At 54.6% G+C, this 25,589-nt stretch overlaps 9 protein-coding genes across 9 annotated transcripts; 7 read left to right on the plus strand and 2 right to left on the minus strand.

Annotated features, from left to right (window-relative positions):
- Positions 1–280: 280 nt before the first annotated feature.
- Positions 281–2,292, minus strand: CLAFUR5_07741 (Transcription factor tau subunit sfc1; the record flags this gene model as incomplete). The annotated part of the gene is made up of 2 exons (XM_047906889.1): positions 281–2,077; positions 2,131–2,292. 2 exons carry the CDS (start codon positions 2,290–2,292, stop codon positions 281–283), a joined length of 1,959 nt encoding a protein of 652 aa, XP_047763513.1.
- Positions 2,293–3,104: 812 nt separating this feature from the next.
- CLAFUR5_07742 (Serine/threonine-protein phosphatase 2A regulatory subunit delta isoform) lies at positions 3,105–5,368 on the plus strand (the record flags this gene model as incomplete). Its single annotated transcript, XM_047906890.1, has 5 exons — positions 3,105–3,128; positions 3,203–3,598; positions 3,658–4,797; positions 4,848–4,975; positions 5,029–5,368. The coding sequence occupies 5 exons, from the start codon at positions 3,105–3,107 to the stop codon at positions 5,366–5,368; spliced, it is 2,028 nt and encodes a 675-aa protein (XP_047763514.1).
- A 752-nt stretch (positions 5,369–6,120) lies between these two features.
- Positions 6,121–10,206, plus strand: CLAFUR5_07743 (Phosphoribosylformylglycinamidine synthase; the record flags this gene model as incomplete). The annotated part of the gene is made up of 1 exon (XM_047906891.1): positions 6,121–10,206. The coding sequence occupies one exon, from the start codon at positions 6,121–6,123 to the stop codon at positions 10,204–10,206; it is 4,086 nt and encodes a 1,361-aa protein (XP_047763515.1).
- A 260-nt stretch (positions 10,207–10,466) lies between these two features.
- On the plus strand, positions 10,467–11,321 carry CLAFUR5_07744 (uncharacterized protein; the record flags this gene model as incomplete). Its single annotated transcript, XM_047906892.1, has 1 exon — positions 10,467–11,321. The coding sequence occupies one exon, from the start codon at positions 10,467–10,469 to the stop codon at positions 11,319–11,321; it is 855 nt and encodes a 284-aa protein (XP_047762860.1).
- Positions 11,322–11,937: 616 nt separating this feature from the next.
- CLAFUR5_07745 (uncharacterized protein) lies at positions 11,938–13,215 on the plus strand (the record flags this gene model as incomplete). The annotated part of the gene is made up of 1 exon (XM_047906893.1): positions 11,938–13,215. The coding sequence occupies one exon, from the start codon at positions 11,938–11,940 to the stop codon at positions 13,213–13,215; it is 1,278 nt and encodes a 425-aa protein (XP_047763536.1).
- A 1,684-nt stretch (positions 13,216–14,899) lies between these two features.
- CLAFUR5_07746 (uncharacterized protein) lies at positions 14,900–16,610 on the minus strand (the record flags this gene model as incomplete). The annotated part of the gene is made up of 2 exons (XM_047906894.1): positions 14,900–16,529; positions 16,579–16,610. 2 exons carry the CDS (start codon positions 16,608–16,610, stop codon positions 14,900–14,902), a joined length of 1,662 nt encoding a protein of 553 aa, XP_047763537.1.
- Positions 16,611–17,388: 778 nt separating this feature from the next.
- Positions 17,389–19,847, plus strand: CLAFUR5_07747 (uncharacterized protein; the record flags this gene model as incomplete). The annotated part of the gene is made up of 2 exons (XM_047906895.1): positions 17,389–17,756; positions 17,810–19,847. The coding sequence occupies 2 exons, from the start codon at positions 17,389–17,391 to the stop codon at positions 19,845–19,847; spliced, it is 2,406 nt and encodes an 801-aa protein (XP_047763538.1).
- A 611-nt stretch (positions 19,848–20,458) lies between these two features.
- CLAFUR5_07748 (uncharacterized protein) lies at positions 20,459–23,379 on the plus strand (the record flags this gene model as incomplete). Its single annotated transcript, XM_047906896.1, has 3 exons — positions 20,459–20,561; positions 20,611–21,019; positions 21,072–23,379. 3 exons carry the CDS (start codon positions 20,459–20,461, stop codon positions 23,377–23,379), a joined length of 2,820 nt encoding a protein of 939 aa, XP_047762929.1.
- Positions 23,380–23,531: 152 nt separating this feature from the next.
- Positions 23,532–25,370, plus strand: CLAFUR5_07749 (Vegetative incompatibility protein HET-E-1; the record flags this gene model as incomplete). The annotated part of the gene is made up of 1 exon (XM_047906897.1): positions 23,532–25,370. One exon carries the CDS (start codon positions 23,532–23,534, stop codon positions 25,368–25,370), a length of 1,839 nt encoding a protein of 612 aa, XP_047762930.1.
- Positions 25,371–25,589: the final 219 nt, after the last annotated feature.

The raw sequence follows: 25,589 nt of genomic DNA on the forward strand, positions 1-25,589 counted from the left end.
ATTGTTCGAACTCGTTTCGCCAGATGATATATGACTGCGAAGACTGTCTTGCCATGAAGCATGGCTTATATACTTGAGTTTGATCAAGGCCTGTCGTGTGTCAGTTCAAATACTTCCAAATCATATACCATAGCAACGGCCTCGTCTTTGCGTTTGACAAGCTTGATCGTCCTTGCGTTATCTTCGCGCAAAGACAAAGAGCAAAGGCGGTGACGGTGATTCTTTTGCGCATCTCAGAGTTGAACGGATCGTCCTGTTGTACCTTGGAGACTATCTCGTATCAGTCGATGTCGTCAAGCTCGGTGGCTAGCCCGATTTCAGTGTTGCCCTCGTCCAACGGATCTTCATCATCATCCGCCTCATCGTCGTCACCGTCAACGTCCTCGTCCTCGTTATCCTCATCCATATCTTGAAAGTCGCCCTCGCCGTCGGGAATCTCCTCCTCCTCCTGGCCAGCATCATCATCATCATCATCATCATCATCATCATCGGGAGCATCGCCCTCTTTGCCAGCATCAACCTCCTTCGCATCATTATCGGCAGCATTTCCGTTTGTGTCACCATCTCCACCGGAAACACTCGCGTTCGTCGCAGCAGCCTTCGAAGATGCGCTAACGGCGGCCTGTCCTCGCTTTGGTCGATGATACCTGTTCTTCGTTCCGATGCCGCCCTCGCCACCCTTGATGATGTTCCTCACCTCCGTGGCCAGGTGATTCGCTCGCGCACCGTGTTGCCTCGTTGTCAACACCGCTAGGTCCTGCACCTTTTCTTTGACCAAGTAATCGGGTATGTGTTCGACGACCTTCATGTAGACATCTTCTGGCTGTTCCACTCCAGCGAACAGGCATCGCATCTTGTCCTTCATGATCGCACGAGCCTTGGACATGGTGCCATTGTGGTACCAACCCCAGCAATACACATCACACACGGTGGGAATATCTTCAGTGTCGAAGATGGCCTTGACGAGAGGGTCTTCCACATCGCAGACCTGCCAAGTCTTACCGTTTGCTGTGATATTCTTGCCGTCGAAGATGTGGGTGCGTGGGTCGTCTCTTGTGTGTCGCAGCGGCCTGGACCACATCGACTGGTCTGGCGTAGTTGTAGAGGTCTGCTCTGCCAAGGGACCCGCGTTGAAAGCTTCCTTGTCGACCTGGAACATGAGTGTCTGGTACTTGCGCATTGCAGGATCCTTCCGTGGATCGACACCGTACCTAATAAGTAAGTCGCGCCAAGGTCCAGCTTTGAAACTGTAGCCAACGTATTGTGTGGCTTCCTTGAAGATTGTGTCACTGAGGGGTGGCATGTTGTTCATGGCAACACGCTTCGTGACCAAAGGACGGTCCTGAAGCATTTTCTCGAGCATCTTCACAGCCTTTGGCAACATCTCACCATTTGGACTCCTCCTGGGCAGGCTCAGTGGCGGCTTCATGGGTACCTCGTCGCAGTCCGGATTGAGTCCCCAAGTCAAGCGACGATGCGGTGCAGCCAGGTTCTTGGAGATGACCTGACCAGACTCGTCCTGCATGTAGTAGACGCCGGAAGCTTGTTGGTACTCGTACTTGTGTGGCATGTCAAGATGGGTGAAGGCTGGCGGTCCGGGATAGGCATCAACGCGGGCAGGCCCCTTCGACGTGTCGACTCGGAAGTTCTTGAGTCTATCGTAGTCGGCTGCCATAGTGTGGTCGCGGAGCTCCTTCATGATGGGTATGTCGCGGTTGAGGATCTGAAAGTCGGGCAAGGTTCGGAATCGATGTGTTTCTCGCAGCAGACCGACCGCCTTGACAGTGTAGTTGGCCTCATTATCGCGAAGTCGTTGCACCAGATCCGGCGCTGTGATGCTGGTGGTGTTCGGCTTTACTGTGTCTTCAGTATACGGGTCGTTGGACCCTCGTTTGCGTTTGCGCCCGGTGCGCTTTGGCACAGTGACCTTCACCAGCACATTTCGTGACTCGATGCCGACGGATGGGATTCTCTTTGCCAGTGGGTCATGTGGACGCAGCGACACGCCAGCGACCGGTTCAGGAAGTGCGTTCTGCTTGCTGGAGAGCTTCGAGTCACCGACATGGTGCTCGAGGACCTACCGTGGTGTGAGAGTGCGAAGAGTTACATGTTGTGCATAGCGCCACTCACGTGCTTGAGTTGAGCCTCGCCACCTAGCGACTTGAAGCCTGTGTCGAAGTTGCGCACCAGACCTGGGTGCTCGATGCTGACGACCCTGGTAGCGGGGATGCTGTGGACTGGCGTGGGCTGGTCGCGAGGTCGAGCCATGTTGGTAGTGGTAGCTATAGCCATGCAGACATGAATCGCAGTGTGGTGAGAAGAGCTGTATTGATGTCACGTGGGAGCTGCACAATGCAGTGGTGGTGGTGGTGGGTGGTGGTGGTGTGTGCAAGAGCAAGTGCGATGGTGAGAGGAGAGATGTTGTTTCAGAAAGTTGAAAGTTCCCCCCCACCCGTCACAGCGTGCTCGACATGTACTTCTACTGTCGAAGCATTGCACCGCCGCCAGAAGCTGCAGACTCTTTTGCAACCATGCTGTCCCCAGCGGCTATCCAGATCGACACCGTCTCCCCGTGACCGTCATTGGATGTGCTAGACACTCCGACATCCACTCTGCGTCGCCCTCATCGCCGCCCCTCCCCGAGCACACCCAACACAGCACAGCACAGCACAGCACAGCGAGTCAGGATCAGGGTCAGGGACTCCAGCCAAGCCTGCTATCACAGCGGTCATCGGTCATCGTCAACAACGCCAGATCCTCCCGCGCCCACCATCAGGCTTCAGCTCCCCATCGCCCCTGCACAACACCCTGCGCCGCTCCCTACCCTCGCCGCTTACAACGATTCACGCAACCTCGAGTCACGTGGCCGCTCCCTCGAATCGCTTGCGCCTCGACACGCCCGCCTGTCGCTCGTCGAAGCTCGCATCTCGCTAGCGCTGGCACGGCAAGAGCTCGCTCGCATCACGCGCTCCACAGGGCCGGGCCCTTTCCACGCAGCATCGCAGCATTGGCTGGCACACGAACGCTGGACGATACGCAAGAGAGAGCGCGGACTTGCTCCCGCTGGGCGCAGACACACATAAACACCCTCACACACACACATCATGAAGGGCTTCAGACAGCGCGTGGTAAGCACTCTCCCTGACGTACAACGTATACTTTGCGAGCGCGGAGGTCGTGTATTGATGGCCGACGTTAATAGCATGACCAGCTCTCGCGTGCAAAGGACCGAGATGGCAACAAGCTCGCCAAGAAGAAGGACTCCTCCTCAGGAACGGCCTCACCAGCTGGCCAGTCGCCCGCCGGCTCGCAACACGCTACACCGACTTCCTCCACCAGCAACCTCGTCGATCAGCGGAACAAGCCCCTCCCCACCGATGGACCCACGCAGTCGCATCCTGGCGCTCCAATGCCCGGCACAGCTAACAACATGAACGCCAGCAACAACACCGCCGGTCCGCAGTCAGGGAGCTTCGCACAACACGGCGCCAGCTTCAATGGGCAGCAGTCACCCGGCGGACTCAACTCACAGGGACCGTCGACACCCGGTAGACTCGGGGCCCTCCCTCCCAGTGTGGTAATCTCGCCGAGCGCTCCGGTCTGTCGACCAGTGCAACCCTTTCATGAAGAGACATACCCAATACTGATCTGAGACAGCACGTGCCACCTCCCGGCGCCGCCGAGACAATGCCGCAAGACCTCGCGCCCCCCAAGGCTGGCCAGAAGAGCTTGCTCTTCGATCGCCTGCAGGCCACGCCCAAAGCCGACACAGTACCAGAAGGAGTTAGAACCCCTAAGCGACAGCATTCGTCACGCTTCGACATCTCAGATCAGCGACAACGCGAGCTCGAAAAGCTGCCCGGTTTCCACGAGGTGCCGCCTAACAGACGGGCTGAGCTGTTCATGCAAAAGCTGGATCAGTGCAACATCATATTCGACTTCAACGACGCGTCGGGTGACATGAAGTCGAAAGAGATCAAGCGTCTGGCGCTACACGAGCTGCTGGACTACGTCGCGCAGAACCGACAAGTCATCTCAGAACCCATGTACCCTCGTGTGGTCGAGATGTTTGCAAAGAACTTGTTCAGACCGATTCCACCACCGATGAACCCACAAGGCGAAGCTTTCGATCCCGAGGAAGACGAGCCGGTGTTGGAAGTCGCCTGGCCACACATCCAAGTCGTCTACGAGTTCTTCCTACGCTTCATCGAGAGCCAGGACTTCAACACCAACTATGCGAAGCAGTACATCGATCATCAGTTCGTGTTGCAGCTACTTGAGCTGTTCGACTCGGAAGATCCGCGAGAACGGGACTTCCTCAAGACCACCCTACACAGGATTTACGGAAAGTTCCTGAACTTGCGATCTTACATCAGAAGGAGCATCAACAACGTCTTCTTCCAATTCATCTACGAAACAGAGCGTTTCAACGGCATCGCTGAACTGCTAGAGATATTGGGTTCTATCATCAACGGCTTTGCACTACCGCTCAAAGAGGAGCACAAGTTGTTCCTCACCAGAGTGCTGATACCCTTGCACAAAGTCAAGAGTCTCAGCATGTACCATCCCCAGCTGGCGTATTGTATTGTTCAATTCTTGGAGAAAGATGCGGCGCTTACGGAAGAGGTTGTTCTGGGACTGTTGCGATACTGGCCAAAGGTCAACAGCACGAAGGAGGTCATGTTCTTGAACGAGGTCGAGGACATCTTCGAGGTCATGGATCCGGCAGAGTTTGCCAAGGTGCAGGAACCTTTGTTCAACCAGCTGGCGAAGAGTGTCGCAAGTCCGCACTTCCAGGTATGTCGCAATGATCGCCGAACACACCACCATATGCTGATTAGATGCAGGTTGCCGAGCGAGCGTTGTACTTTTGGAACAACGAGTACTTCTGTAACCTTGTCAGTGACAACGTCGACGTGATCTTGCCGATTATGTTTGCGCCGCTGTACGAGAATTCGAAGGGACACTGGAACAGGTATGCCATCGCAGCAAAGAGGAATTCAGGTCACAGGCTAACGGCATCCACAGAACTATCCACGGCATGGTGTACAATGCGATGAAGCTTTTCATGGAAGTAAACCCACAGCTGTTTGACGAATGCTCGCACGAATACACAGAGCAGCAGAACAACCTCGAGGCAGTCAAGGCCAACCGACAAGCCAAGTGGGACCGACTCAGTCAATTGGCTGAGCAGATGAAGCAAAACGGCCACGCACCCGCCGTGAGGCCACCACAAGGAAACTTTGGCAACTCAAGCAAAAGTCCAACGCGCACAGACGACGGAGATCCGATTTCGATGAACCGGCTACGAATAGACGACGAGCGAAGGGCGGAAACACAGAGGCATGCCAATTCGGTACGTGGATGAGCGATACCTGAGCACGACCTCAACCCGCCTCATCCCTAAGCATACATTATCCACCACCCGCGAACCACATATCTTCTCCCTCTTTCTTTTGTACATCTGTGCTGCCAGTCGACGCATCACCTGTCTGCATAGCCACACTTCACTTCTTCCTGCATTTGAGATGGTGTGTCATTCTGATTGGATTGGGCGCGTGTTTTAGAAGCGTTCGCACGGCAGCAAAAGCAAAAGCGAAACAAATTCGACAAGCTCGGGCAATGGCGGAACGAATACTGGCAGTGGGAACGGGAATGGAGGTGGCAGATCCAGGAGCAATAGTCGGAAGGGCAGTGCCTCCAGCTGAGAGAGGAGCTCGACAGAGGGGACTACTACTGCATGAGTGCGCGAAAGGACTTGCTGGTTGTACGAACAGCGTGGATTTTGTTTTCCTAGCGAAGACCTATCTATGTTCTCAGCGGGGGATTTGAGCAAGGCAGAAGCGTGAGCATGGCGTTTGAATACCTAGATGGATAGGAGTTTTACGCGTATGGTATCCTATCAAAGTTCACATGCCTGCCATTACACATCCTCACACGGTCCTTCAGTTTCAGCGAAATTTCCCAGTCACGTGTCATCGGCATCAACTACCGACGCTAGCGGCTCCAGTCAAAATTGCTTGCTAGCTTCACGCCACGATCTGCTTGACTTTCCAAATGTAACAACCCACACACCCACCTCACTGCCTCTCAGGCGTGAGCCCCGTCAAAAAATCAACCATGTCCCAACAAAGAGCCTACAAAGCCTTCCCGGGCTCCTCCGCCTTCTCCGACTTCCGCCTCGCCCGCCTCGCCAAAGCCATCGGCGCCAAGGACCTCCACGCGATATGGGTCCACTACGTCGCCTCGCAAGACGAACTCTCGGCGGAACAGACTGAGACTCTGGAGCAGTTGCTGGAGTATGGGAGGTATCCGGATTCGACGGATGAGTTGTATGGTGTTTTGAGGAATGCGGTGGTGCGTGGGAGCCGGCCGGAGAGGGGCGCGGTGGAGGTTTTTTATGTGGTGCCGAGGGCCGGGAGTATTTCGCCGTGGAGTTCGAGGGCGACGGGGATTGCGGAAGTGTGTGGGTTGGGGGGTGTGGTGGGGAGGGTGGAGAGGGGGGTGGTTTTTGCGGTGAGGTTTGAGGGGAAGGGTGGAGAGGGGGATGTGGGTGGGGTGTTGAGGAATGCGGATGCGTTGCATGATCGTATGACGGAGAGTATTGGCATGGATCCACCGGATTTGGGGAAGATGTTTGCCCAGGCGCCTCCCGCGCCGTTGCAGAAGGTGCAGTTGCTGCAGAATCCTGCCGGCCCGCGCGCGGCGCTGGAGGAGGCGAATAGGACTCTGGGCCTGGCGCTTGATGGAAGTGAGATGGAGTATCTCATTGATGCGTATACGAACAAGTTGCAGAGGAACCCGACGGATGTGGAGCTGTTTATGTTCGCGCAGGTCAACTCGGAGCATTGCAGGCATAAGCAGTTCAATGCCAAGTGGACGATTGATGGGGTGGAGAAGGAGAATAGCCTTTTTGGCATGATTCGGAATACGCATAAGAGACATCCGCAGCATGTCATTTCTGCTTACTCGGATAACGCTGCGGTGCTGCAGGGTTACAATGGAAGTCTCTGGGCGCCGGATCAGTTTGCTGGGGAGTGGAAGCAGACGAAGGAGATGGTGCATTACCTGGCCAAGGTGGAGACTCATAACCACCCAACAGCTGTATCGCCGTATCCTGGAGCCGCTACGGGATCTGGAGGTGAGATTCGGGATGAAGGTGCTGTGGGAAGGGGTTCCAAGCCGAAAGCAGGTCTGGCTGGTTTTACGGTGTCGGATCTTCTCATTCCGGATCATAGGCAGCCGTGGGAACTTGACATTGGACGACCGGCTCACCTGGCGAGTAGTCTGGATATTATGCTGGAGGCGCCGATCGGAAGTGCTGCGTTTAACAATGAGTTTGGCAGGCCGTGCACTACTGGGTATTTCAGGACACTGTCTATGGAAGTCCCAGTCGGTGATGGAAAGACTGAAGTGAGAGGATACCACAAGCCTATCATGATCGCAGGCGGTGTCGGTACTGTCCGACCAGACAATGCGCTGAAGACAGATGGATCTGTCGATGTTGGGGCTCACATGGTCGTCATTGGTGGTCCTGCTATGCTCATCGGTCTTGGTGGAGGTGCAGCTTCAAGTGTCCAGTCCGGCGAAGGCAGCGTCGATCTCGATTTCGCTAGTGTGCAGCGTGGCAATGCCGAAGTGCAGCGACGCGCGCAAGAAGTCATCAACACTTGTACTTCGCGAGGCGCTGAGAGTCCGATCCAGTTCATCCACGATGTCGGAGCTGGCGGACTATCGAACGCGCTACCCGAGCTCGCACACGACTCTGGACACGGTGCTACATTCGAGTTAAGGGAAATCGACAACGCTGACCCAAGCCTCAGTCCGCTGCAAATTTGGTGCTGTGAGGCGCAGGAGCGCTACGTTCTGGCCGTCGCGCCGGATAAGCTGGATGCGTTTAAGAGGATCTGTAAGCGTGAGCGCTGTGGTTACTCTATCGTTGGCAAGGCACAGACGGAGAAGAGACTCGTGCTTATGGACAGGGATGCAAAGGATGGCTCTGATGCTAGGCCGATCGACTTGCCTATGGACGTGCTATTTGGCAAGCCGCCGAAAATGCACAGGACTGTGGAGTCGAGGAAGCTGGTATTGCCGTCTTTTGACAGTAGTCTGGCGACTTACCTTCCGAAAGAGCCTGCTACTTCGACAGCGGTGCTCAACAATGCTGTGGAGAGGGTGCTGTCATTGCCATCAGTCGGCTCGAAGTCTTTCCTCATCACGATCGCGGATCGCACAGTCGGTGGTCTGACAATTCGCGACCAGATGGTCGGCCCATGGCAGACACCAGTGGCTGACGTCTCCGTCACTGCTACTTCGCTCACTCCCGGCATTGTCACCGGAGAGGCCATGGCAATGGGCGAGAAACCTCTGTTGGCTTTGATCTCGGCCGCTGCTTCAGCTCGTATGTCGGTTGCTGAGTCGTTGCTGAACCTCGCAGCAGCGGGTATCCAAGGCAGGCTGAAGAAGGTCAGTCTTTCTGCCAACTGGATGGCTGCTAGCAGTCATCCTGGCGAGGGTGCTGCGCTTTACGAGGCTGTTGAGGCCATTGGCATGGATCTATGCCCAGAGCTTGGGGTCAGTATTCCCGTCGGCAAGGATTCGATGTCGATGAAGACGAAGTGGGAGGACAAGGAAGTGACTGCACCACTTTCGCTTGTCATCTCTGCGTTCGCGCCCGTCAATGATCTTAGCAGTACTTGGACACCTGCTTTGCGCCGATCTGAGGATGTCGGCGAGACTCTCCTCATGTTCGTCGATCTTGCCGGCGGCAAGAAGGCGATGGGTGGCTCAGCTCTGGCTCAGACCTTTGGCCAGGTTGGTAACTCGGCGCCTGATGTCCATGATGTGGATTATATCAAGGACTTCTTCCATGCTGTTGAGCAGTTGCATGAGTCAGACATTGTTCTGGCCTACCACGACCGCTCTGATGGTGGCCTCTTCACCACTCTGATTGAGATGATGTTCGCCGGACGTTGTGGTATGGATCTCATGCTGGATCGCATCGTCACTTCTGGCCGGCCAAAGGATGTCATCGAGACTCTGTTCAACGAAGAGCTTGGCGCAGTTTTCCAAATCCGCAAGAAGCACGAAAATGTCTTCCGCGGTGTCTTTGCCCCAATGTCACCAATTACAATCGCGACAGTACCGAAAGCCTCGAAGCAAGAACTCTCCATCCACTACGGCGCAGACTGCATTTACCGCGCCTCACGCAAAGAGCTTCAGCAGAAGTGGCATCACACATCCTGGGCGATGCAACGGCTGCGAGACAACCCAGAGTGCGCCGATGTCGAGAAAGTAAATCTCGAAGATGACAAAGACCCGGGACTCCAATACAAGCTTTCCTTCAAGCCCGAAGAGAACATCATGCCCTGGGGCTCCACCCTCAACACAATCGGCATCCGCCAAAAGCCCCGCGTCGCCATCCTCCGCGAACAAGGTGTCAACGGCCAAGCAGAAATGGCCTTCGCCTTCTCCGTCGCCGGCTTCAGCCCCATCGACGTCCACATGACCGACATTCTCTCCGGCAGCTTCTCGCTCGCATCCTGCGTAGGTCTCGCAGCATGTGGTGGCTTCTCCTACGGTGACGTGCTAGGTGCTGGCCAGGGCTGGTCGAAGAGTGTGCTCCTTCACGAGGCGACGCGGAACGAGTTCAAGAATTTCTTCGAGAGGAAGGATACCTTCGCCCTGGGAGTTTGCAATGGATGTCAGTTCTTGTCGCGGTTGACGGAGATTATACCTGGTGCGGAGAATTGGCCGACGTTCGAGAGGAATGTGTCAGAACAGTATGAGGCGAGGGTGTGTATGGTTGAGGTGACAAACCCGCCGAACCAACCTCCCTCCGTCTTCCTACACGGAATGGAAGGATCGCATCTCCCTATCGTCACCGCCCACGGAGAAGGACGAGCGCAATTCTCCACTGGCGCTTCCTCGCCCAAGGCTCTCATCGACCAGGGTCTTGTGTCGATGAGGTACGTGGACAACTACCTCAAGCCCACAGAGCGGTACCCCTTCAACCCGAACGGTAGCCCAATGGGTATCACTGGTGTACGAACGCCAGATGGGAGAGTACTGGCATTGATGCCGCATCCGGAGAGGACGATTTTGAAGGAGGTCGCGAGCTATTTGCCGGCTGAGCAGGCTCAGGAGTGGGGCGAGTATGGGCCTTGGACGAGGATCTTCAAGAGTGCTAGACGGTGGGTTGGGTAGATGCTACGATATAGTATTGGTCTCGGCATTGGTTGGGAGGGAACTCATATCGTGTCGTCGGTAGACCTTCCTCTCGCCGGCGGCAATTCGTCGTCACTGCGGGGCCTGGGACCTGCATTTCCTAACCTCGTCTCTGGAGCTCTCACGAACAATTACAAGGCAGGTTATTCCCGCCATTGGCACTTGCATTTCACGATGTCTAACACCCTCATCACTGTCAACCCTCTACCGATCCTGCTCACCAACGGGCCTCCCTAACGATGTCCACCACATCAGTCCGCGCCTGGACCTACACAAATGGCTATCCCAACACCCTCAAGCTCTCCACTACAACCGTCCCTACATCGCAAGCCGTGCAGAAGAACCACATTCTCGTCAAAATCGCAACATGCGCCCTCAACCCCGTCGGCATCCAAATGATGAATCTGCCCAAGTGGAATCTCCCAGTCGGCAGCTACCGTGACGAGAAAGGCACAGTCATGGACTTCGCCAGCACCGTCGTATCCTCAGGCTCAGACCGCTTCAAAGCAGGTGATGAGGCCTTCGGCATGTCTTTGATGCCTTTCGCGCCCGGTGGTGGAGCGCTGGCGGAGATGGCGCATTTCAATCTTGCGGCCACGCCGGTTGTGAAGAAGCCCGAGGGCTGGAGCGTGGAGAAGGCGGCTGCGATTAGCTTGGTGTGGTTAACGGCCAAGGCGTGTATCGAGGCTGTTGCGCCGTTTGTGGAGGGGACGCAGAGTAAGAGAGTTGCGATTCTGGGTGGAAGCTCTTCGACCGGAATCTACAGCACTATTCTGGCGAAGAGGACGGGGTGGAAGGTTGTTGCGACGAGTTCGGCGAAGAATAAAGAGTTTATTTTGGATGATTTGAAAGTGGATACGCATGTGGATTATACCAAAGACGACGTGCGGCAAGCCGTTGGAGCTTTCAACCCGGACGCTGTAATCGGCTGCGTAGGCGGGACGGAATGCATTGCACTCGCTTCGAGTAAGAGATACATCACTATCGTCGGGGACAAGACGGGCCGGACAATGATGGGTGGACCAGCCACTTACTATGATTACATGCACCCATACTATGCGGCCGCGCAGTGGGTCAGGTGGGCGAGGGGCTAGTATGGGTTGGGAGAGAGTTATGATGTGATCATTCTGGCGCCGAAGAAAGAGTGGTTGGAGGAGGCCAAGGTGACGCTACAGCCGGGGGATGTTTATGTGGATAGTGTGCATGCGTTTGAGAATGCGAGGGGGGCCTTTGAGAGGTTGAATACGGGCAGGGCGAAGGGGAAGGTTGTGGTTAGGGCTGGGAGCGGGGGTGGGGAGAGGAGTAGGTTGTGAGGAGAGGTCTTGAGATGATCGGATTTGGGCTGTAGAGTTGTCTGTATGCCATGTGTCGATATCAGGCCCCATTCGACGATATGGATGTGCTCGCCGGGACGATCATGGAAGCTCCATCAAGTATTGGTGGGCATTTGCTTGAGGTGCTCGCTCCTTCACACAACATCCTTCACCGGATCTTTATCCTGCATGAATGATGCATATCTCTCCATCCTGCTCGAGACCATCTGACACTGGCGACGTCTGCTCTTCGCACAGGTGCCGGCATCTTGGGGTTGCTCTTGCTTCACGACATCCGACTCTAAGACCTTTAATCGCTGACTGGCCACGGCTCGCCTTTGGTACGGCGACAGCATCAGAAGACAGATTGTCAACCATCTTGAGTGCTATCTCGGCCATGGTCGTAGCTGGTCCGCCTGGAGCATGTCGAATTCTGGAGCATCCTGTCGAGCTCATCGAGCTCATCGAGCTCATCGAGCTCATGCTCACACGCGGTGACCGGACCGACATCTTGAACACTAGAGCAACATGCAGGGATCTCGAGGCCAAATCGAGAGCGATGCTGATCGACAATTTCTTTCGTGACCGAACCTTTATTTTGGCGGACAGAACAAGTATCAGCCGTCTGCTCGGGATCTCGAAGCACCCTGTCTTCTCTAAGACCATGCAATCTATCATCTTCACTGTTGAACAGCTTCGACCTCTTGATAGACGATGGCATCAGTCTACAACCGCTGGAAGTGTTGATCTCAGCACAACGCCTAGAGAGAAGAGAATCATGCTGAGGGAGACAGCAAAGGTGATTGCATCTCCAAAGGACGAAGCGAAGCGTTGTCAGCACGAAGTTGAAACACAGCTCACTGCAATGTTTACCAACTTCCTCCACGCGGCATGTGTACTCGCTATCTTCGCAGTCCATGACTGTAATATGGAGTCAACAGGACGTCGATGCGGAGTCTATGGGTTGAGTCGTCGAGGCGGGCTGTCTGAGTACCCCAAACCAGTGGCAGGGTCCACCTTATTGCACCCAGGCTACGCATGCAACATCATCCTGGGAACTCTCATCCGGTCAGGCTACCCGCCAGAGGTTGTTGAGCTAGGCAGCATCTACATATCGAACCTCCGTTTCGACGACAACGTCTTTGTTGCGTCCAGACTGCGTCGACTAGTCCTCGACATCGATTGTACTGCCAGATTTGGATCTAGCAATGAAGACGAAACCAACACGATGCAGACGGATATGGCAACATTGTCTCGCCTCCTATTAACAGCAACAGAGCTACGGGATCTGGCGCTGGAGACCCACATTGATCCAGGAGCACAGCGCCGGGGAGCAATTCTAAACAGCATTCTCGGCATTCCAAACACGGCGCTCATGAGACTCGAGTGCTTGATAATCGACCATCTGATCCTCAACCAACCGTCAGCATTGGAAGACTGTGCCAAGGTCCGGCGGCAGACTCTGCGGGTGGTGAAAGTTGGTTCGTGGGAACCTCGTCGTGATAGCCAGATGGAGGATATCAACTTGAGGGTCTTATTTGGAGTGCCGAGAAAGAGGATATGGAAGTTTGCATTCACACGAAACGAGGCAGAGCTAAGGGGAGGTATTGAAGAGAAGTGCAGTCTCGCTTTCGTTGAATTTGTGCTCGTGCGCCGTACTTGGGCTCGCCTATGAATGATGATTGCTCTTGCGTTGTTGAGTGAGCGGGTGGGTGCCACATTGGAGTCCTGTGTTCTACGTTCAGGTTGCCCAGGCTCTGGCATCTGAATCGCGTGCATACTGACTTCCAAACTTAGCCAGACTGAGCATTGGGTTTGACGGCGCGAACCTTGCTGTATGACCTCAGCTTCTCGCCGTCCTGCTTTCCCCTTCACCGCTCACACATTGAAGACGCTTGCTATCAACATCGCGGTCGAGGACTGTACGGACCCCGACATGGACAGCCCGCTCATCGAATTAGCTGTGGAGCTGAAAGAGCTGATTGGATCTTTTTGCGACACACCAAGTCTCTTGAACCTCAGAGCGGCCTGCAACGACTTCGAGGGCGCGACACGATCGCTTCAGACCAAAAGATGTTTCCAGAGCGGCACATTCTCTCTGGGAGACAGGACGAGTATGAGCTATCTGCTTGCAATCTCTGAACATCCTGTCTTCTCCCTTACTATGCGCTCTGCTACGCTCGCTATCGGGGAGCTGAACGATGCTGATTTCACAAACACTATTCTTCATTGTCATCAGGGCAAAGACCTGCAGCACGGTCCCCGGGTCGGAGGGCTGCTATTAGAGAGAAGATGAAGCGACATGCGACGTTGGTAGAAGACGCGAAACGGTTTCGCGAGGAACGAGAGGGCCAGCTCATCCGGATTCTCACAAACTTCTTGTCAATCCAATGTGTGACCAGGATCCCTGCTGTCGATGATCACTACAGAGAGTCATTCTATCCATTCCTAAGGCCTGCGGGGACAAAGCGACTGCAGCGACTGCTCGGACACCCGCAAAAGCCAGTGGACTCACACAATCCTGCGGAACCGCAAGCATGCAATACGGTCCTGAGGGCGATTGTTAGATCAGGTTACCCACTACACAGTCTCGAGCTTGGCGGATGCTGCCTCGTTGGTGGAGGCGATCTTGGTGCGACTATAAGTCTCTCCAATGTTTGCATTGCAGATCGCACGTTCAGGCCTGAGTTTCTGCGACGCCTGGCGTTGACTATTGATGTGGGCCAATATGGATTTATCGCCGACGTCGAAGACCTTACCGCAGCGTGGACCAGGTACATCGACAGAAGGGCCCGACTGGCTGACATCCTGGCCCGCGCTCCCGATCTCCGGGAGCTTGCTTTAGAAGCCTTACGTACCCGATCAGCCAGCTGCGAGGCGTGCGATGATCCTGTGGTGCGTGTTGAATTCCAGACGCGAGGATCACAAGCCAAGCCTGATGAGCCTCGAATGCCTCAAACTGAAGCAAGTTCCGCTCGTTAATGCGCCCGAGATCATGCAGTGGACCAAGACGCGTCGCCACTCACTACGTGTCGTCGAGCTCGTTGGATGCCAGGAGGTTAGCCAGGATCTTCAAAACATGAATGCCGAAGTATGGGACCTCATTCACGCCCCAGAGAAATCAGATATGAAGGTTGTGATCAATGACGAGCGTCCAGGTTTGGCGCGGGGGATGTATTGTCGATGGAGGTGGACGCAAAGGCTGTTTGACTGGAAACAAAACTACTCTCCGGTCTCACCCCCGTCTCATGTTGAGAGGCACGCAAACGACGATTGTGAGTGCGAGGCTTGGCGGACTGAACCGTTTGTATTGCCAAAGAGGCATTGAGATCACGACATCGTCTTCGAGCTTTGCACTGCTATGGAAGCTCTGCCAGATCGGAAGTGTTCTTCGCTTCTGTCAAAGGAGGCGTCCAAAGCTCTGCTGGACGCTCCCGAACTGGAGCTTCATGCACCATCGGACTACCCTGGACTTCAGCGGTATCTTGCTTGCCGCTTGGTGCTTCATGGACCATCATCTCTCCATCAAGCTCCTGGGTCTTCAGATCACTGCGATCAGCTTTCAGCCTATTCGCGATCTGGCCATCAAGCTCTTGGCTCGATGGATGCGCCTTCGTATGCACCACACTGCCGGCCTCAAGCTCTGGACTCGGCAGCTGGCTCAAATGCTCGTCGTCTTGCTGCAAATGCTCGTAGCCATCCACCTTGTCCTCAGTGGGTTGAGACCAGCGCTTCGCTGCTCTTCTGCGTCTGCGGAACCACCAGCCAAAGGCTATCATGAACGCCACCGCCGCCACTGCACCGATCACGACTCCCACAATTGCGCCAGTACTCAGACCAGACTCTTCCTCTGAACCAGCCACAATGATGTCCGTGGTCGCGGCATCGCTTGGAAATGTGGCTTTCGAGAGATGGAACTGCGACTTGTCGTAGTCCACAGCGAGATATGCCTCTTGCAAGAACGTTCTCCCGAGCACATACTGGGACTCGTTCTGCGCCTGCTTCAGTGGGAAGTATCGCAAACTGCTGTTGTCTGTGATACCAGCGAGTGGGAATGATGCTTCCATGTCGAACGCAGCATATGGAAACGTGATGTTGAGCGACGATGTCGATGCATCAGTGCTATCACTCACTGTGAAAGTAATGCTGGCGTTTTGGGCAGTGAGCGTGTCATGATGGGTGTCGTTCACCAAGTACATGCTCACAGTCTCGTTCCAGGTCAGACCGAAAGCATGCTCAAACGCCGCACAGGCATCTATCGGCAGCCATATTTCTGGTATGGTCGAGTCGATGATCGTGTACATCGGCAAGCCCGCCGCGCTGTGCCTTCCGGCGTCATCGTCGATGGCGATGCTTCTTATCGCAAGCTGGAGGTCACGGCCTGTCTCAATACCCGTCGGCGCTGTCAAAACATGCTTAACGTTCCCTCTCAGCGCATCATATCCGCCAAACGTCAAGCTGGCATGCGTTTCCGGTTGTCTATATCTAGCTCCTGCGGAGTATGCCCAGTACGAGCTCTTCACTTTCTCATCGGCAAGCAAAGTACCCAGCGGACTCGGACGTTGGTCCACGAAGCTAGTTATATTCACTGGCCTGGGGGTCAGGCCCAGCACTCCCAGAAACGGCTGTTTCGCTGCGAAGCCAGTGATTATCTGATCTTGCAGTAACGGCGCCGTGCTGCCATCCCAGCCCAGGATTGCTATATCTCTGCCCACAAGCGAGTTCCCAGTATAGCCCAGGTCGCGCTCCGGCTCGTAGTATGGCAGCTCGAAGTATTCGTCGCCGACTCTGTCGAAACTTGTCGAGCCATTTGTTGCAAAGAGAAGTCCTCGTCGATCAGCGCAATCGGTTGGGTCGCCTTCGGCAGCGCAGCCCTCTGGGAGGACCACCCATATTGAGGATTGTGAGGTCGATGGCAGGACTCGGACTGTCTGCGGTGGACTGCCTATCTGAAGTGCGAAAGTTGACCAAGGACCATCGTTCCCCTCCCTGGGTCTGGTCAGTCATGGAACCTGCGCTTTACTTGCGGACTACCTACCAGTATTGACTGGGTGCGACGCTGATCGCCATCTTCTAAAAGGGTCAACTCCGATGTGTGTACATCATCTTGTCAACATCAATAAAGGGTTACGACAGACATCGAGATTGGCAGTGCCAGTGTGCCAGGGCGTTACGGCAGTCCGCCTGGGAGCTGCTCGATCACACAACATCTGCAAGACCCGAAGCCATCTTTCAGCTCGGTTGCACGTCAACAGCTATCCATGCTGGTAGACAAGGATGGAACGTGTTGTCGGAGCATTTCTAGCCGAGTCCGTGGGCGGCTACTGCAACAATCTATCAAATGTGGCAAGAATAGATTGCTAGCTGGCTTGGCGATATCAAAAGACTGGGATCACGATCCTTCCGTCTACACGCACCACAGTTTTGCCCTAGACACCGATGCACATGCGTGTGCTTCACGCTTTGTACTCCAGGTGTACGCTAGCAAGACGACATCCCCACCCACCGCTCTCGCCTTTGCGAAGATCAAGCGACCTGGGTCGGTCTCATGATCCCAACGCGTAAGCGCAGGAACGAGATCCTGGCTATGCGTACTAGCAAGTATTTCGCGTTGACTTGCAAGATGAAGATGGACAGATATACTCCGCCGACGCTTAGTGGGTCAGCTTGCGTGCCCTGCTCTGTTATACAGCATTGGACATGTCAGCAATGCGGCTGATATAACGACACTGAGCCACCCATTTGTTCAAATGTCGCTGCTATTTTACATATCAAACTTGCCGCCTGTTCCCACCGCAGTCCGAATCTATGCACAGCTGGACCTGACAATCCGAGTGATATTGGCAGCATGAGCTTCACATCGTATAGTAACATATCCACGATCACGAAATCGTGTACGACCAACAGCGGTCAGGTCCCCTGCACTGTTGGACTCTACCCAGCAGCAGTTGGTGTTTGGGGTACTGCGGTCACTTCTGGCAATGGCACTGAAGGCATACCTACTATCGCCACAACAAGGTTCTACCTGGATCCAGACACCAATGCTACTGTCTCTTCATCTGTGATCTGCAACTGGGAGCAATACTCATCCGCATACGTGGTGCCTGGGAGGAACGCATCGCAGGCAGGCTACTATACCGTCAACAGCGATTGCGCTTTGATAGGCGTGCTTCGCCGCGATCAAGAGTGGTATTGGCGATATCCTGCAATTTCGGCGTAAGCACACGCACTGAACGTAGAGGTCTGGTTTCGCGAGGCTGACCAGACAGGACTTATCCGAATCCTAAGCTTGATCTCGGCTCAAAGTTCGAAACATGGTACAATACTTGTCCCACTACGACCGGACTGCCCATCCAAACAACCACAAGCTCCATTATCTACTCCGATACATGGTCGCAGAAAGTGCCGATGCCATTCTATTCGATGCCCGAATTATCGAATTATTTGCCTGACGTCCCTGAAGTCTCATCCTGTTCAATATATCTTTATGGCTCGCCACAAACCTTGAAGCCTGCGAATCATCTGACCGAGAATCGAGTATTGGCTCGAACCACAACTGCAGCTCAGCCAGCGGACACACCTCAGCCGGAAGCTCCACAGACCACGCAGCCGAACGATGAGCCAGAAACGACTATCACTGCCACAGTACCAGTTCTACCGACGCAGCCGACTGATGAGGCAGCGTCTCCGCAGCGACCGACTCAGGATATTCCTTCGCCCACAGCCAACCCAGGGAGTCCCACAGACGATGTGGCGGAGGAGAGCGCCCCTGAGCAAGACGAAGACGCAGATCCGACCCCGATCAACCAAGATCCGATATGGTCAATCATAGGCGAAGCTGCTGAGCAGGCTTCACAGGCAGCACCATCGTCCCCAACTCAAGCAGATTCCCCAGGTCCCTCCGAAGATGCAGATCAATCTGACGACAATCCTGCGGTACCAATCGTCATTCAGCCGCAGGACAGCTCGAATGAAAGTGCGAACTCAGGTGATGCAGACGAGACTAACGATTCTGGTGAGGGAGATGACGAAGCGATCTCGACCGGTGGGCAGAATAACGCCGATTCGGGGAATGGCTCAGACACAGACAGCACGACTAACGAGGGAACCTCAAGTAGTGCCGGTGGCACTGAGAGCGTGAACGATTCTGAACCGAACGGAGACTCCACTCCTACTTCTGGAACAACCGAGTCGGGTTCCAGCCTGGAAGACAATGCAGATTCCGGACAGTCGAGCGGGACTATCAGCTCAGCCGACAGCGACTCTCAAAGTGACGAAGGAGGTCCAAGCGGCGCAGCTGGCAATGCTTCTTCTGGCAGTGACGATGAGAATGCAGGCCAAGGCATTGTCCTGGGCACGATCCCGAGCCAAACAGACGCGAGCATTCATGTGACGGAGACCAGCGACGAAAACCCTGAGTCCGACAGTGCGCTCTCTCAGCCGCAGGGCGGCACGTCAAACCCAACGCCTGCAGCTGCTCTCACCTTTGCTGGGCCCGAGGCAACTCCAGCAGTTACGCTGCTGCCGGTTGAAGGAAGCAGTGAAGATGAAATCGAATCCATCGTAGCAGCAGGCGGCGCAAGCTATGTCGACGGTGCTGTTGTCATTGGGTCTCAGACCATTCGGCCTGGAGGACCAGCTGTAACGCTGTCCGCCGATGGAACGTCGCCGGTCGTCAGCATACCAGCGCAAAGGCAGGGCAGGGAGTTTATGATTACCATCACTGGCGCAAGTGCATCGCAAGTATTGACCCTCTCGGCCGGTGACGGGATTGCAGCATCACAAATACGGTCTCTGATATCACAGGAGGATCTGCAGGCGACGGATAGCGCGATCGTTGTTGGTTCGCGAACGCTTGTCCCTGGTGGTAACGCAGTGACAATAAACGAGCACGACGCTACATATATTGCCAGCCTGCCTACTCCAGCAACACCAGGAGCGCCGCCTGGAGTGATTGCCATCTCCAAGCTTGACACTACGATGAGTGAGGATCTCAATGGCTACATATGTAGTGTTATCGGAGGCTGTGCAAGTCAAACGCCAAATGCTGAGGAGAGCTCTCGGGCCATCGCCAGCCTGAGCACGGTGACAGATCAATCTTCGAGGTTATCTTCAACGGCAACTGCCCGAAGCACGACAAGTACAGGACTCTTCAGCACGGCAGCTTCGGCGAGTATCAATGAAGACGCAGCAGCTTCTACCGGGGCCTCCGAGTCCAGCGCAAGCAGAGCACAGTCGAGCTTACAAAGTGTACTTGGAGCCGTCCTACCAGGCGCAGTCCTCAGCCTGCTTACGTATTTCTTGTAGCGACAATATGCAGGATTCCAAGTAATGCTGCCTGACTTGTAGAGAGGAAACAATCCTCCGGTGCATTTATTCCCGAGTGCGCATATTATTGATTAATGCCACGACAAGGTCACACCGGTTTGGGCATCATATATTACTTACCGACTTGGCGCTGCCGGGCCCCTGTCGACCCACTGCGGCTGAAGGGTGGAGCCTCCTCTAGGTGCATATCAGTCTGTTGATTGGAGAATCGGGTGCACATGTTGTATGATCATGTCAACATGTCGAGCCACGGCATGGGCGTGCTTCTGTGGAAAGACTGGTTCGACCTCTGCTCCTGGCGGCTGCAGTACATTCGGCATGTCTGGACCTCTCGGTATCCACGCGTCTATAGCCAGTAGAACACAGTTACACACCCAAAGATCTGAACCAACCAAGCCCTGAGTTAATATGATGTTGAACATGGGCGCCTACCCGACATTTTGGTGCCGATAGTGTTTGTGGATGGTCCACCTTGCACGAGTGCGTGGGTCCAATACTGCACGAACGGCGCTCACAGCCCAGCTGGCGGATGTCTTCGCCTTCAGCCCTACCCAGCTCGGTTGAGATCATATCGCCATACTGTCGAGTCCATGCGCTTCCCAGCGACTTCGCTGATCGTCACATTCGACCTTTTGTTTCGTACGACGAAAGTGTTCGGCGGACGCTGTCTTGCTGTAACAGCAAACATGTCAGGTACATTCGATCCATATCAATAGATTGACATGCATTTTGACAGAGTTAGTGACAACACCCACCTATGGGAACTCGACATCCACAGCTTCAGCTTGTACATTCTACGGCGGCCCGTCATGCGTTGTCGATTTCAAGCCGGCGTTTGCCTATTGGGGCGGTGCTATTATGGTCACAAGAAATGCGTCAACAACTGGAACCGTGACTGAGTCGACAATGCCTCCCATTGCTACGACTCGATACTATGTGGATCCAGACAGTAATCGTACAGTCTCTTCGAGCTTGATATGCAACTGGAGCCTTTACGAGTCAGAGTACTACAACGAGGGAACGACTACGACTCAGCCCGATTCCTACCCGTCGACTCAGCCCGGATATTATACAGTCAACTCCCAATGCTCGCTTCTAGGAGTGTTCCCAGGGCTACTTGATAACAACGGGACATGGCATCATTTGACGGCGTAGGTAATGCAACCATCAGAGACTGTCACGCCACGCTGATAACTCATGTAGGACTTACCCAGACCCTCTCATCGACCTTGGTAACACCATTAGGATCACGACAAGACTGTGCCCGTCCACGATTCACACCATTGTAACAACATCAGTGACCTACACAGACGAGTTCTCCTCTTACATCGAGACAATTCACCCTTCAGGTGCTTCAGGCGTCGAGACGAGCACGGGCATTGCGTTCCCGTGGTGGACCTTCCCAGAGTTGACAAACTATCTCAGCGACATCCCGGAGCTGTCTAGTTGTTCTATATCACTCGGTGGTTCGCCAGCACACTTACGAGGAGCTAGTTACTTGACTGAGAATGTCGTACTACCGCGAACGACGCAAGCCTCGTCCACCCAAGCGAAACAGCCAGCTCCTGATTCCTCCACTGTTGCCCGTCCAAGCGCTGAGCCCGAGCCAGCATCTTCTACTCCTGCCAGTCCGGTATCCAGACCTGACGCAATCGCTACTAGCAGTACACCACCAGTCCCGTCGCCCACACAGCCCGGCGACTCGACCGAGCCCGATAACGACGATCCTGCCTCGCCGGACGACTCGATCACGGATGACTCTGCCACAGATGATCCCGGCACAGACGACTCATCTCCGAACGACGCTTCCTCTCCATCACCCTCAGCTACTCTAACTCAAGGCAACGAAGAGTCTACACCGATCAATCAAGATCTAATATGGTCAGCTATAGGTGAGATTGGGCAGGATGAGTCGAACTCAACCACCTCATCATATGACAGCAACATGGATGATTCTGGAGGCTGGCAAGGGGACAACGACTCCACATCAAACCCGACGGAAGGTACGAATCAGTCCGAGGACGACACCGCAGTACAACCCATTGATCAATCTACCGATGACAATCCGAGTTCTTCTGGAAGTACGGATAACCCCGGCAACTCGCAGGATGAGGATAACTCGACAAGTTCTGGCGACACAATTGGCGACACCGATACAGACGGCTCACAAACACCTGGTGGCTCGCCAACTGAAGTGCCTGCCGGCGTTGTGGTCACAATGACAAGCAGCGGAACGCCAGTTGCCTTCACAGTGGTTCTGACCAACGATGACCGCGATGATGCGGTACAATCTTTCGTGGCCGCAAACGGGGCATCTGTGACAAGCAATGCTTTGGTCGTCGGTACGCAGACTATCGAGGCGGGCGGACCAGCTGTGACGATTACGAACGATGGACAGACGCAAGTCTTGAGCGTTCCGGCGCAGACTCAAGATCCTGCTGTTGTCGTGACCGCAACGGACAGCAGTGGCCAAGAAGCCGTGGTAACCCTTTCTGCTGGTAGTGCTGCCGACCAAGACGCTGTTCAGTCCATAGTCGCGGCACAAGGGGTAGTGGTCGATGGAAGTGCCGTAATCATCGGCTCACAGACTTTGCAACCTGGGAGACCTGCCGTGACTGTCTCGAACGACGAAGTCACCCAAGTCCTGAGCCTTCCATTGCCGACCGCGGGTAGTCCTATCGTTGTCACAGCGACTGACAGCAATGGACAAGCAGTAGCTGTCACTATGTCTGCTGATAACCAAGCAGCAGTCCAAGCCTTGGTATCCGGCTACAGTGCTCAGTACGAAGACGGTGCTCTGGTCATTGGGACACAAACTCTGGTCCCTGGTGGTCCTGCAATCACCATCGCCGGCTCGGAGTACACCGGTGCAGTGAGCCTGCCGGCGTCGTCGTCCGACGACACTATCTCCGTCGGCATTCCTGCAGAAGATGGCAAGACTCAAGAGGTTGCGATCGTCTCGAACGGTGATCTGGATGATAGCGAAGTGCAGTCATTGCTGGCAGTAAACGACGCCCACGTCACCGATGGCATGGTTGTCGTCGGCACGCAGACCCTAACACGGGGTGGAACTGGCATTACATTGACTGAAGGTGGCCAAACACAAGTGACCAGCTTGCCTGAACAGCCAAGAGCGACTGCGTCTGGACCCCTTACAACTGGTAGTCAAGTGGTATATCCTGGTGGAAGTCCTGTCACCATCACCAGCAATGACAGAACGCAGGTCATGAGCTTGCCGACCCTCGTGCCGGGCAGCAGTGGGCTGGTCAGCTCAGTGATAATCGCCAATGCGTCTACTACGACGACTGAGGGCATTGGTGACTACATCTGCAGTGTGATGGGCAGCTGCTCGACAGCCGTCGATGCATCGAAATCCAGAACGGACGCAGCTGATGTCACTGGCACCAGCGATGAGACATCCACGCCTACTGGGGATGCTAGAGGAATGGCTCTGCAACGTGTATCGTGGATGTTGGCTACTGTTCTCCTTGTGTTTGTGGCTTTCTTGTAATGAAGAAACATGCAAGAAGTCTCACAAAATGTGGCGCAACCCTGCGTCCGAGGCGCAGCATGTACCACCTAGACCTCAGCTCCTCTACTTCCAGTTGGATGATAGAACCCTAATGTCTACACCTTTCTCTCAAACCTCCACCTCTTGTCACGATGTGGTTACTCAACGCGCAAAGCAGAAAGCTGCAGGACTTCGTCGACTTTCGCGAGGTTCGAGGCAAGTATGCCATTCTCTCGCACACATGGGGCAAAGAAGAGTTTACATTTGACATGATCCATGATCCAGGCAGTCGAAATATGCTCGGCTACATCAAGATTGACTTCGCCTGTCGGCAAGCACAAGAAGATAATTTGGAACATGCATGGATCGACACCTGCTGTATCGATAAACGCTCGAGTGCTGAGCTTGGAGAAGCCATCAACTCGATGTACCTATGGTATCTAAACGCAAAAGTTTGCTATGCGTACCTTGCGGACGTGGACATAGCTACCATTGCGGAGCCGCTTAGTGCCCACGCACCTGCTTTGGTAGGATTCGACTCATATCAACAAGCTGTCGATAACCCGACGTCTCCAGGTCGAAAGAATGGACTGGAGTTTCATCTCCACGTTTCAGAGGTGCAACTAAAATTGCAGCAACTGCTAGGTCAGAGCAAGTGGTTTACAAGAGGGTGGACACTGCAAGAGCTGATTGCGCCGGGCCACCTACGTTCCTACGACCATAGATGGGTCGCAGTTGGTACAAAGACGGAGCTGGTGGCTAGTCTGTCACAGATCACACTCATCAGTCCGGCAATATTACTGGATCAAAGGCAGCTCTCGAAAGCGAGCATTGCCCAGAAGATGTCCTGGGCGGCTCACCGCACAACATCGCGGATTGAGGACCAGGCGTATTGTTTGATGGGTATCTTTGACGTCAATATGCCATTACTTTACGGGGAAGGTAGCAAGTCATTCATGAGACTGCAAGAAGAGATCATCCGGACGTGGGACCGGATAGATCACAGCATTCTGGCCTGGACCGGGGGCGGCGGACTTCTTCTGGCGCCCTCCCCAGCTGCGTTCACGGGACAGCATCACCTCACTAGCTGGTCATTGCCACAGCGGGATGCATTCGAGCTATCAAATGCTGGCCTTCGCATAAGCGTCTTAGCTGACGTGTACGACTGCTTCGATCCAGATCAGCCCCGCTTCGATGAACGGCGGTATGTCCTAGTAGCTCTGAACGCCCGCTCGGTGCAGCCTTCAGCAGCGCAGATTGGCCTGACCCTCAAGAAGCGGATTCACATCGATACCACTGATCTACGGAAGTCGTGGACGAGTGAAACCGAAGACATCGTTTACGAGAGACAGCTCGGCCTGAAGCGAATCGATGCATCCCAACTACGCAACTTTTCCAAGGTTGAGTTGACCATTGCGAGGAACACATATCATCTTCCCAGAACCACAAACAAGGTCCTCGTGACAAGTGAATGCTTCAACTTGCGGGCAGAGACCTCGATCACGACAGATATAGCTACGGAGACCGAGGTCTACCTGTATGCATCTCTGAATGCGGACGTAGCGCAAGGCAAAGTCACCCTATTGCCCAAGACGGAGAGTGACCCCGATGCTTCCCCATCGAGCGCCGAGCTGAGTTTGGAGCTCGTACAAAGATACGACAGACACAGGCTTCCAGAACTGCGGCTTCTTACCTGCCGCGGCAACCATACACGGCACGCGGTCTCGTTCTTCGAGCCAGGTGAAGAACATATACATCGCCTCGTTGGCTTGACGGCGCAGCGTATCGTGTCGAAGTACACAATTCTTGGTTCTGAGTTCATGTGGCATCTGCACATCAGCGACTGCGAGCGCCTTCCACAGCAAAGTGGCGCTGAACTCTCAATGCCCTCATCACATGGGGAGTGCAGCATTGTGCAGGCCCCCATTCAGCGTCTGAGCTTGCGCAGTGCTGCTTGTGAGAAAGCTCCCGTTTGTAAGAGCAAGACGTAATTGCACATGCATCGGTTCATGCCGAGAACATGAAGCCGCTAGCGGGAGGCTCCCGCACCGTGTCTTGACCTCACCTCCTACCTTCTGTACCTCGGCACAGGAGCCTCGTAGCTATACTGTATCGACGTGGCATCGATTCCAACACCGGACTGGCTCCTTAAGCGAGTCCGCCACGCATCTAATCTCCTTTCCCAGCTCTTGATTGTCCATAACGCTCCT

This window comes from Fulvia fulva, chromosome 6 (genome assembly GCF_020509005.1).
Source record: "Fulvia fulva chromosome 6, complete sequence".
Classification (NCBI taxonomy): domain Eukaryota; kingdom Fungi; phylum Ascomycota; class Dothideomycetes; order Mycosphaerellales; family Mycosphaerellaceae; genus Fulvia; species Fulvia fulva.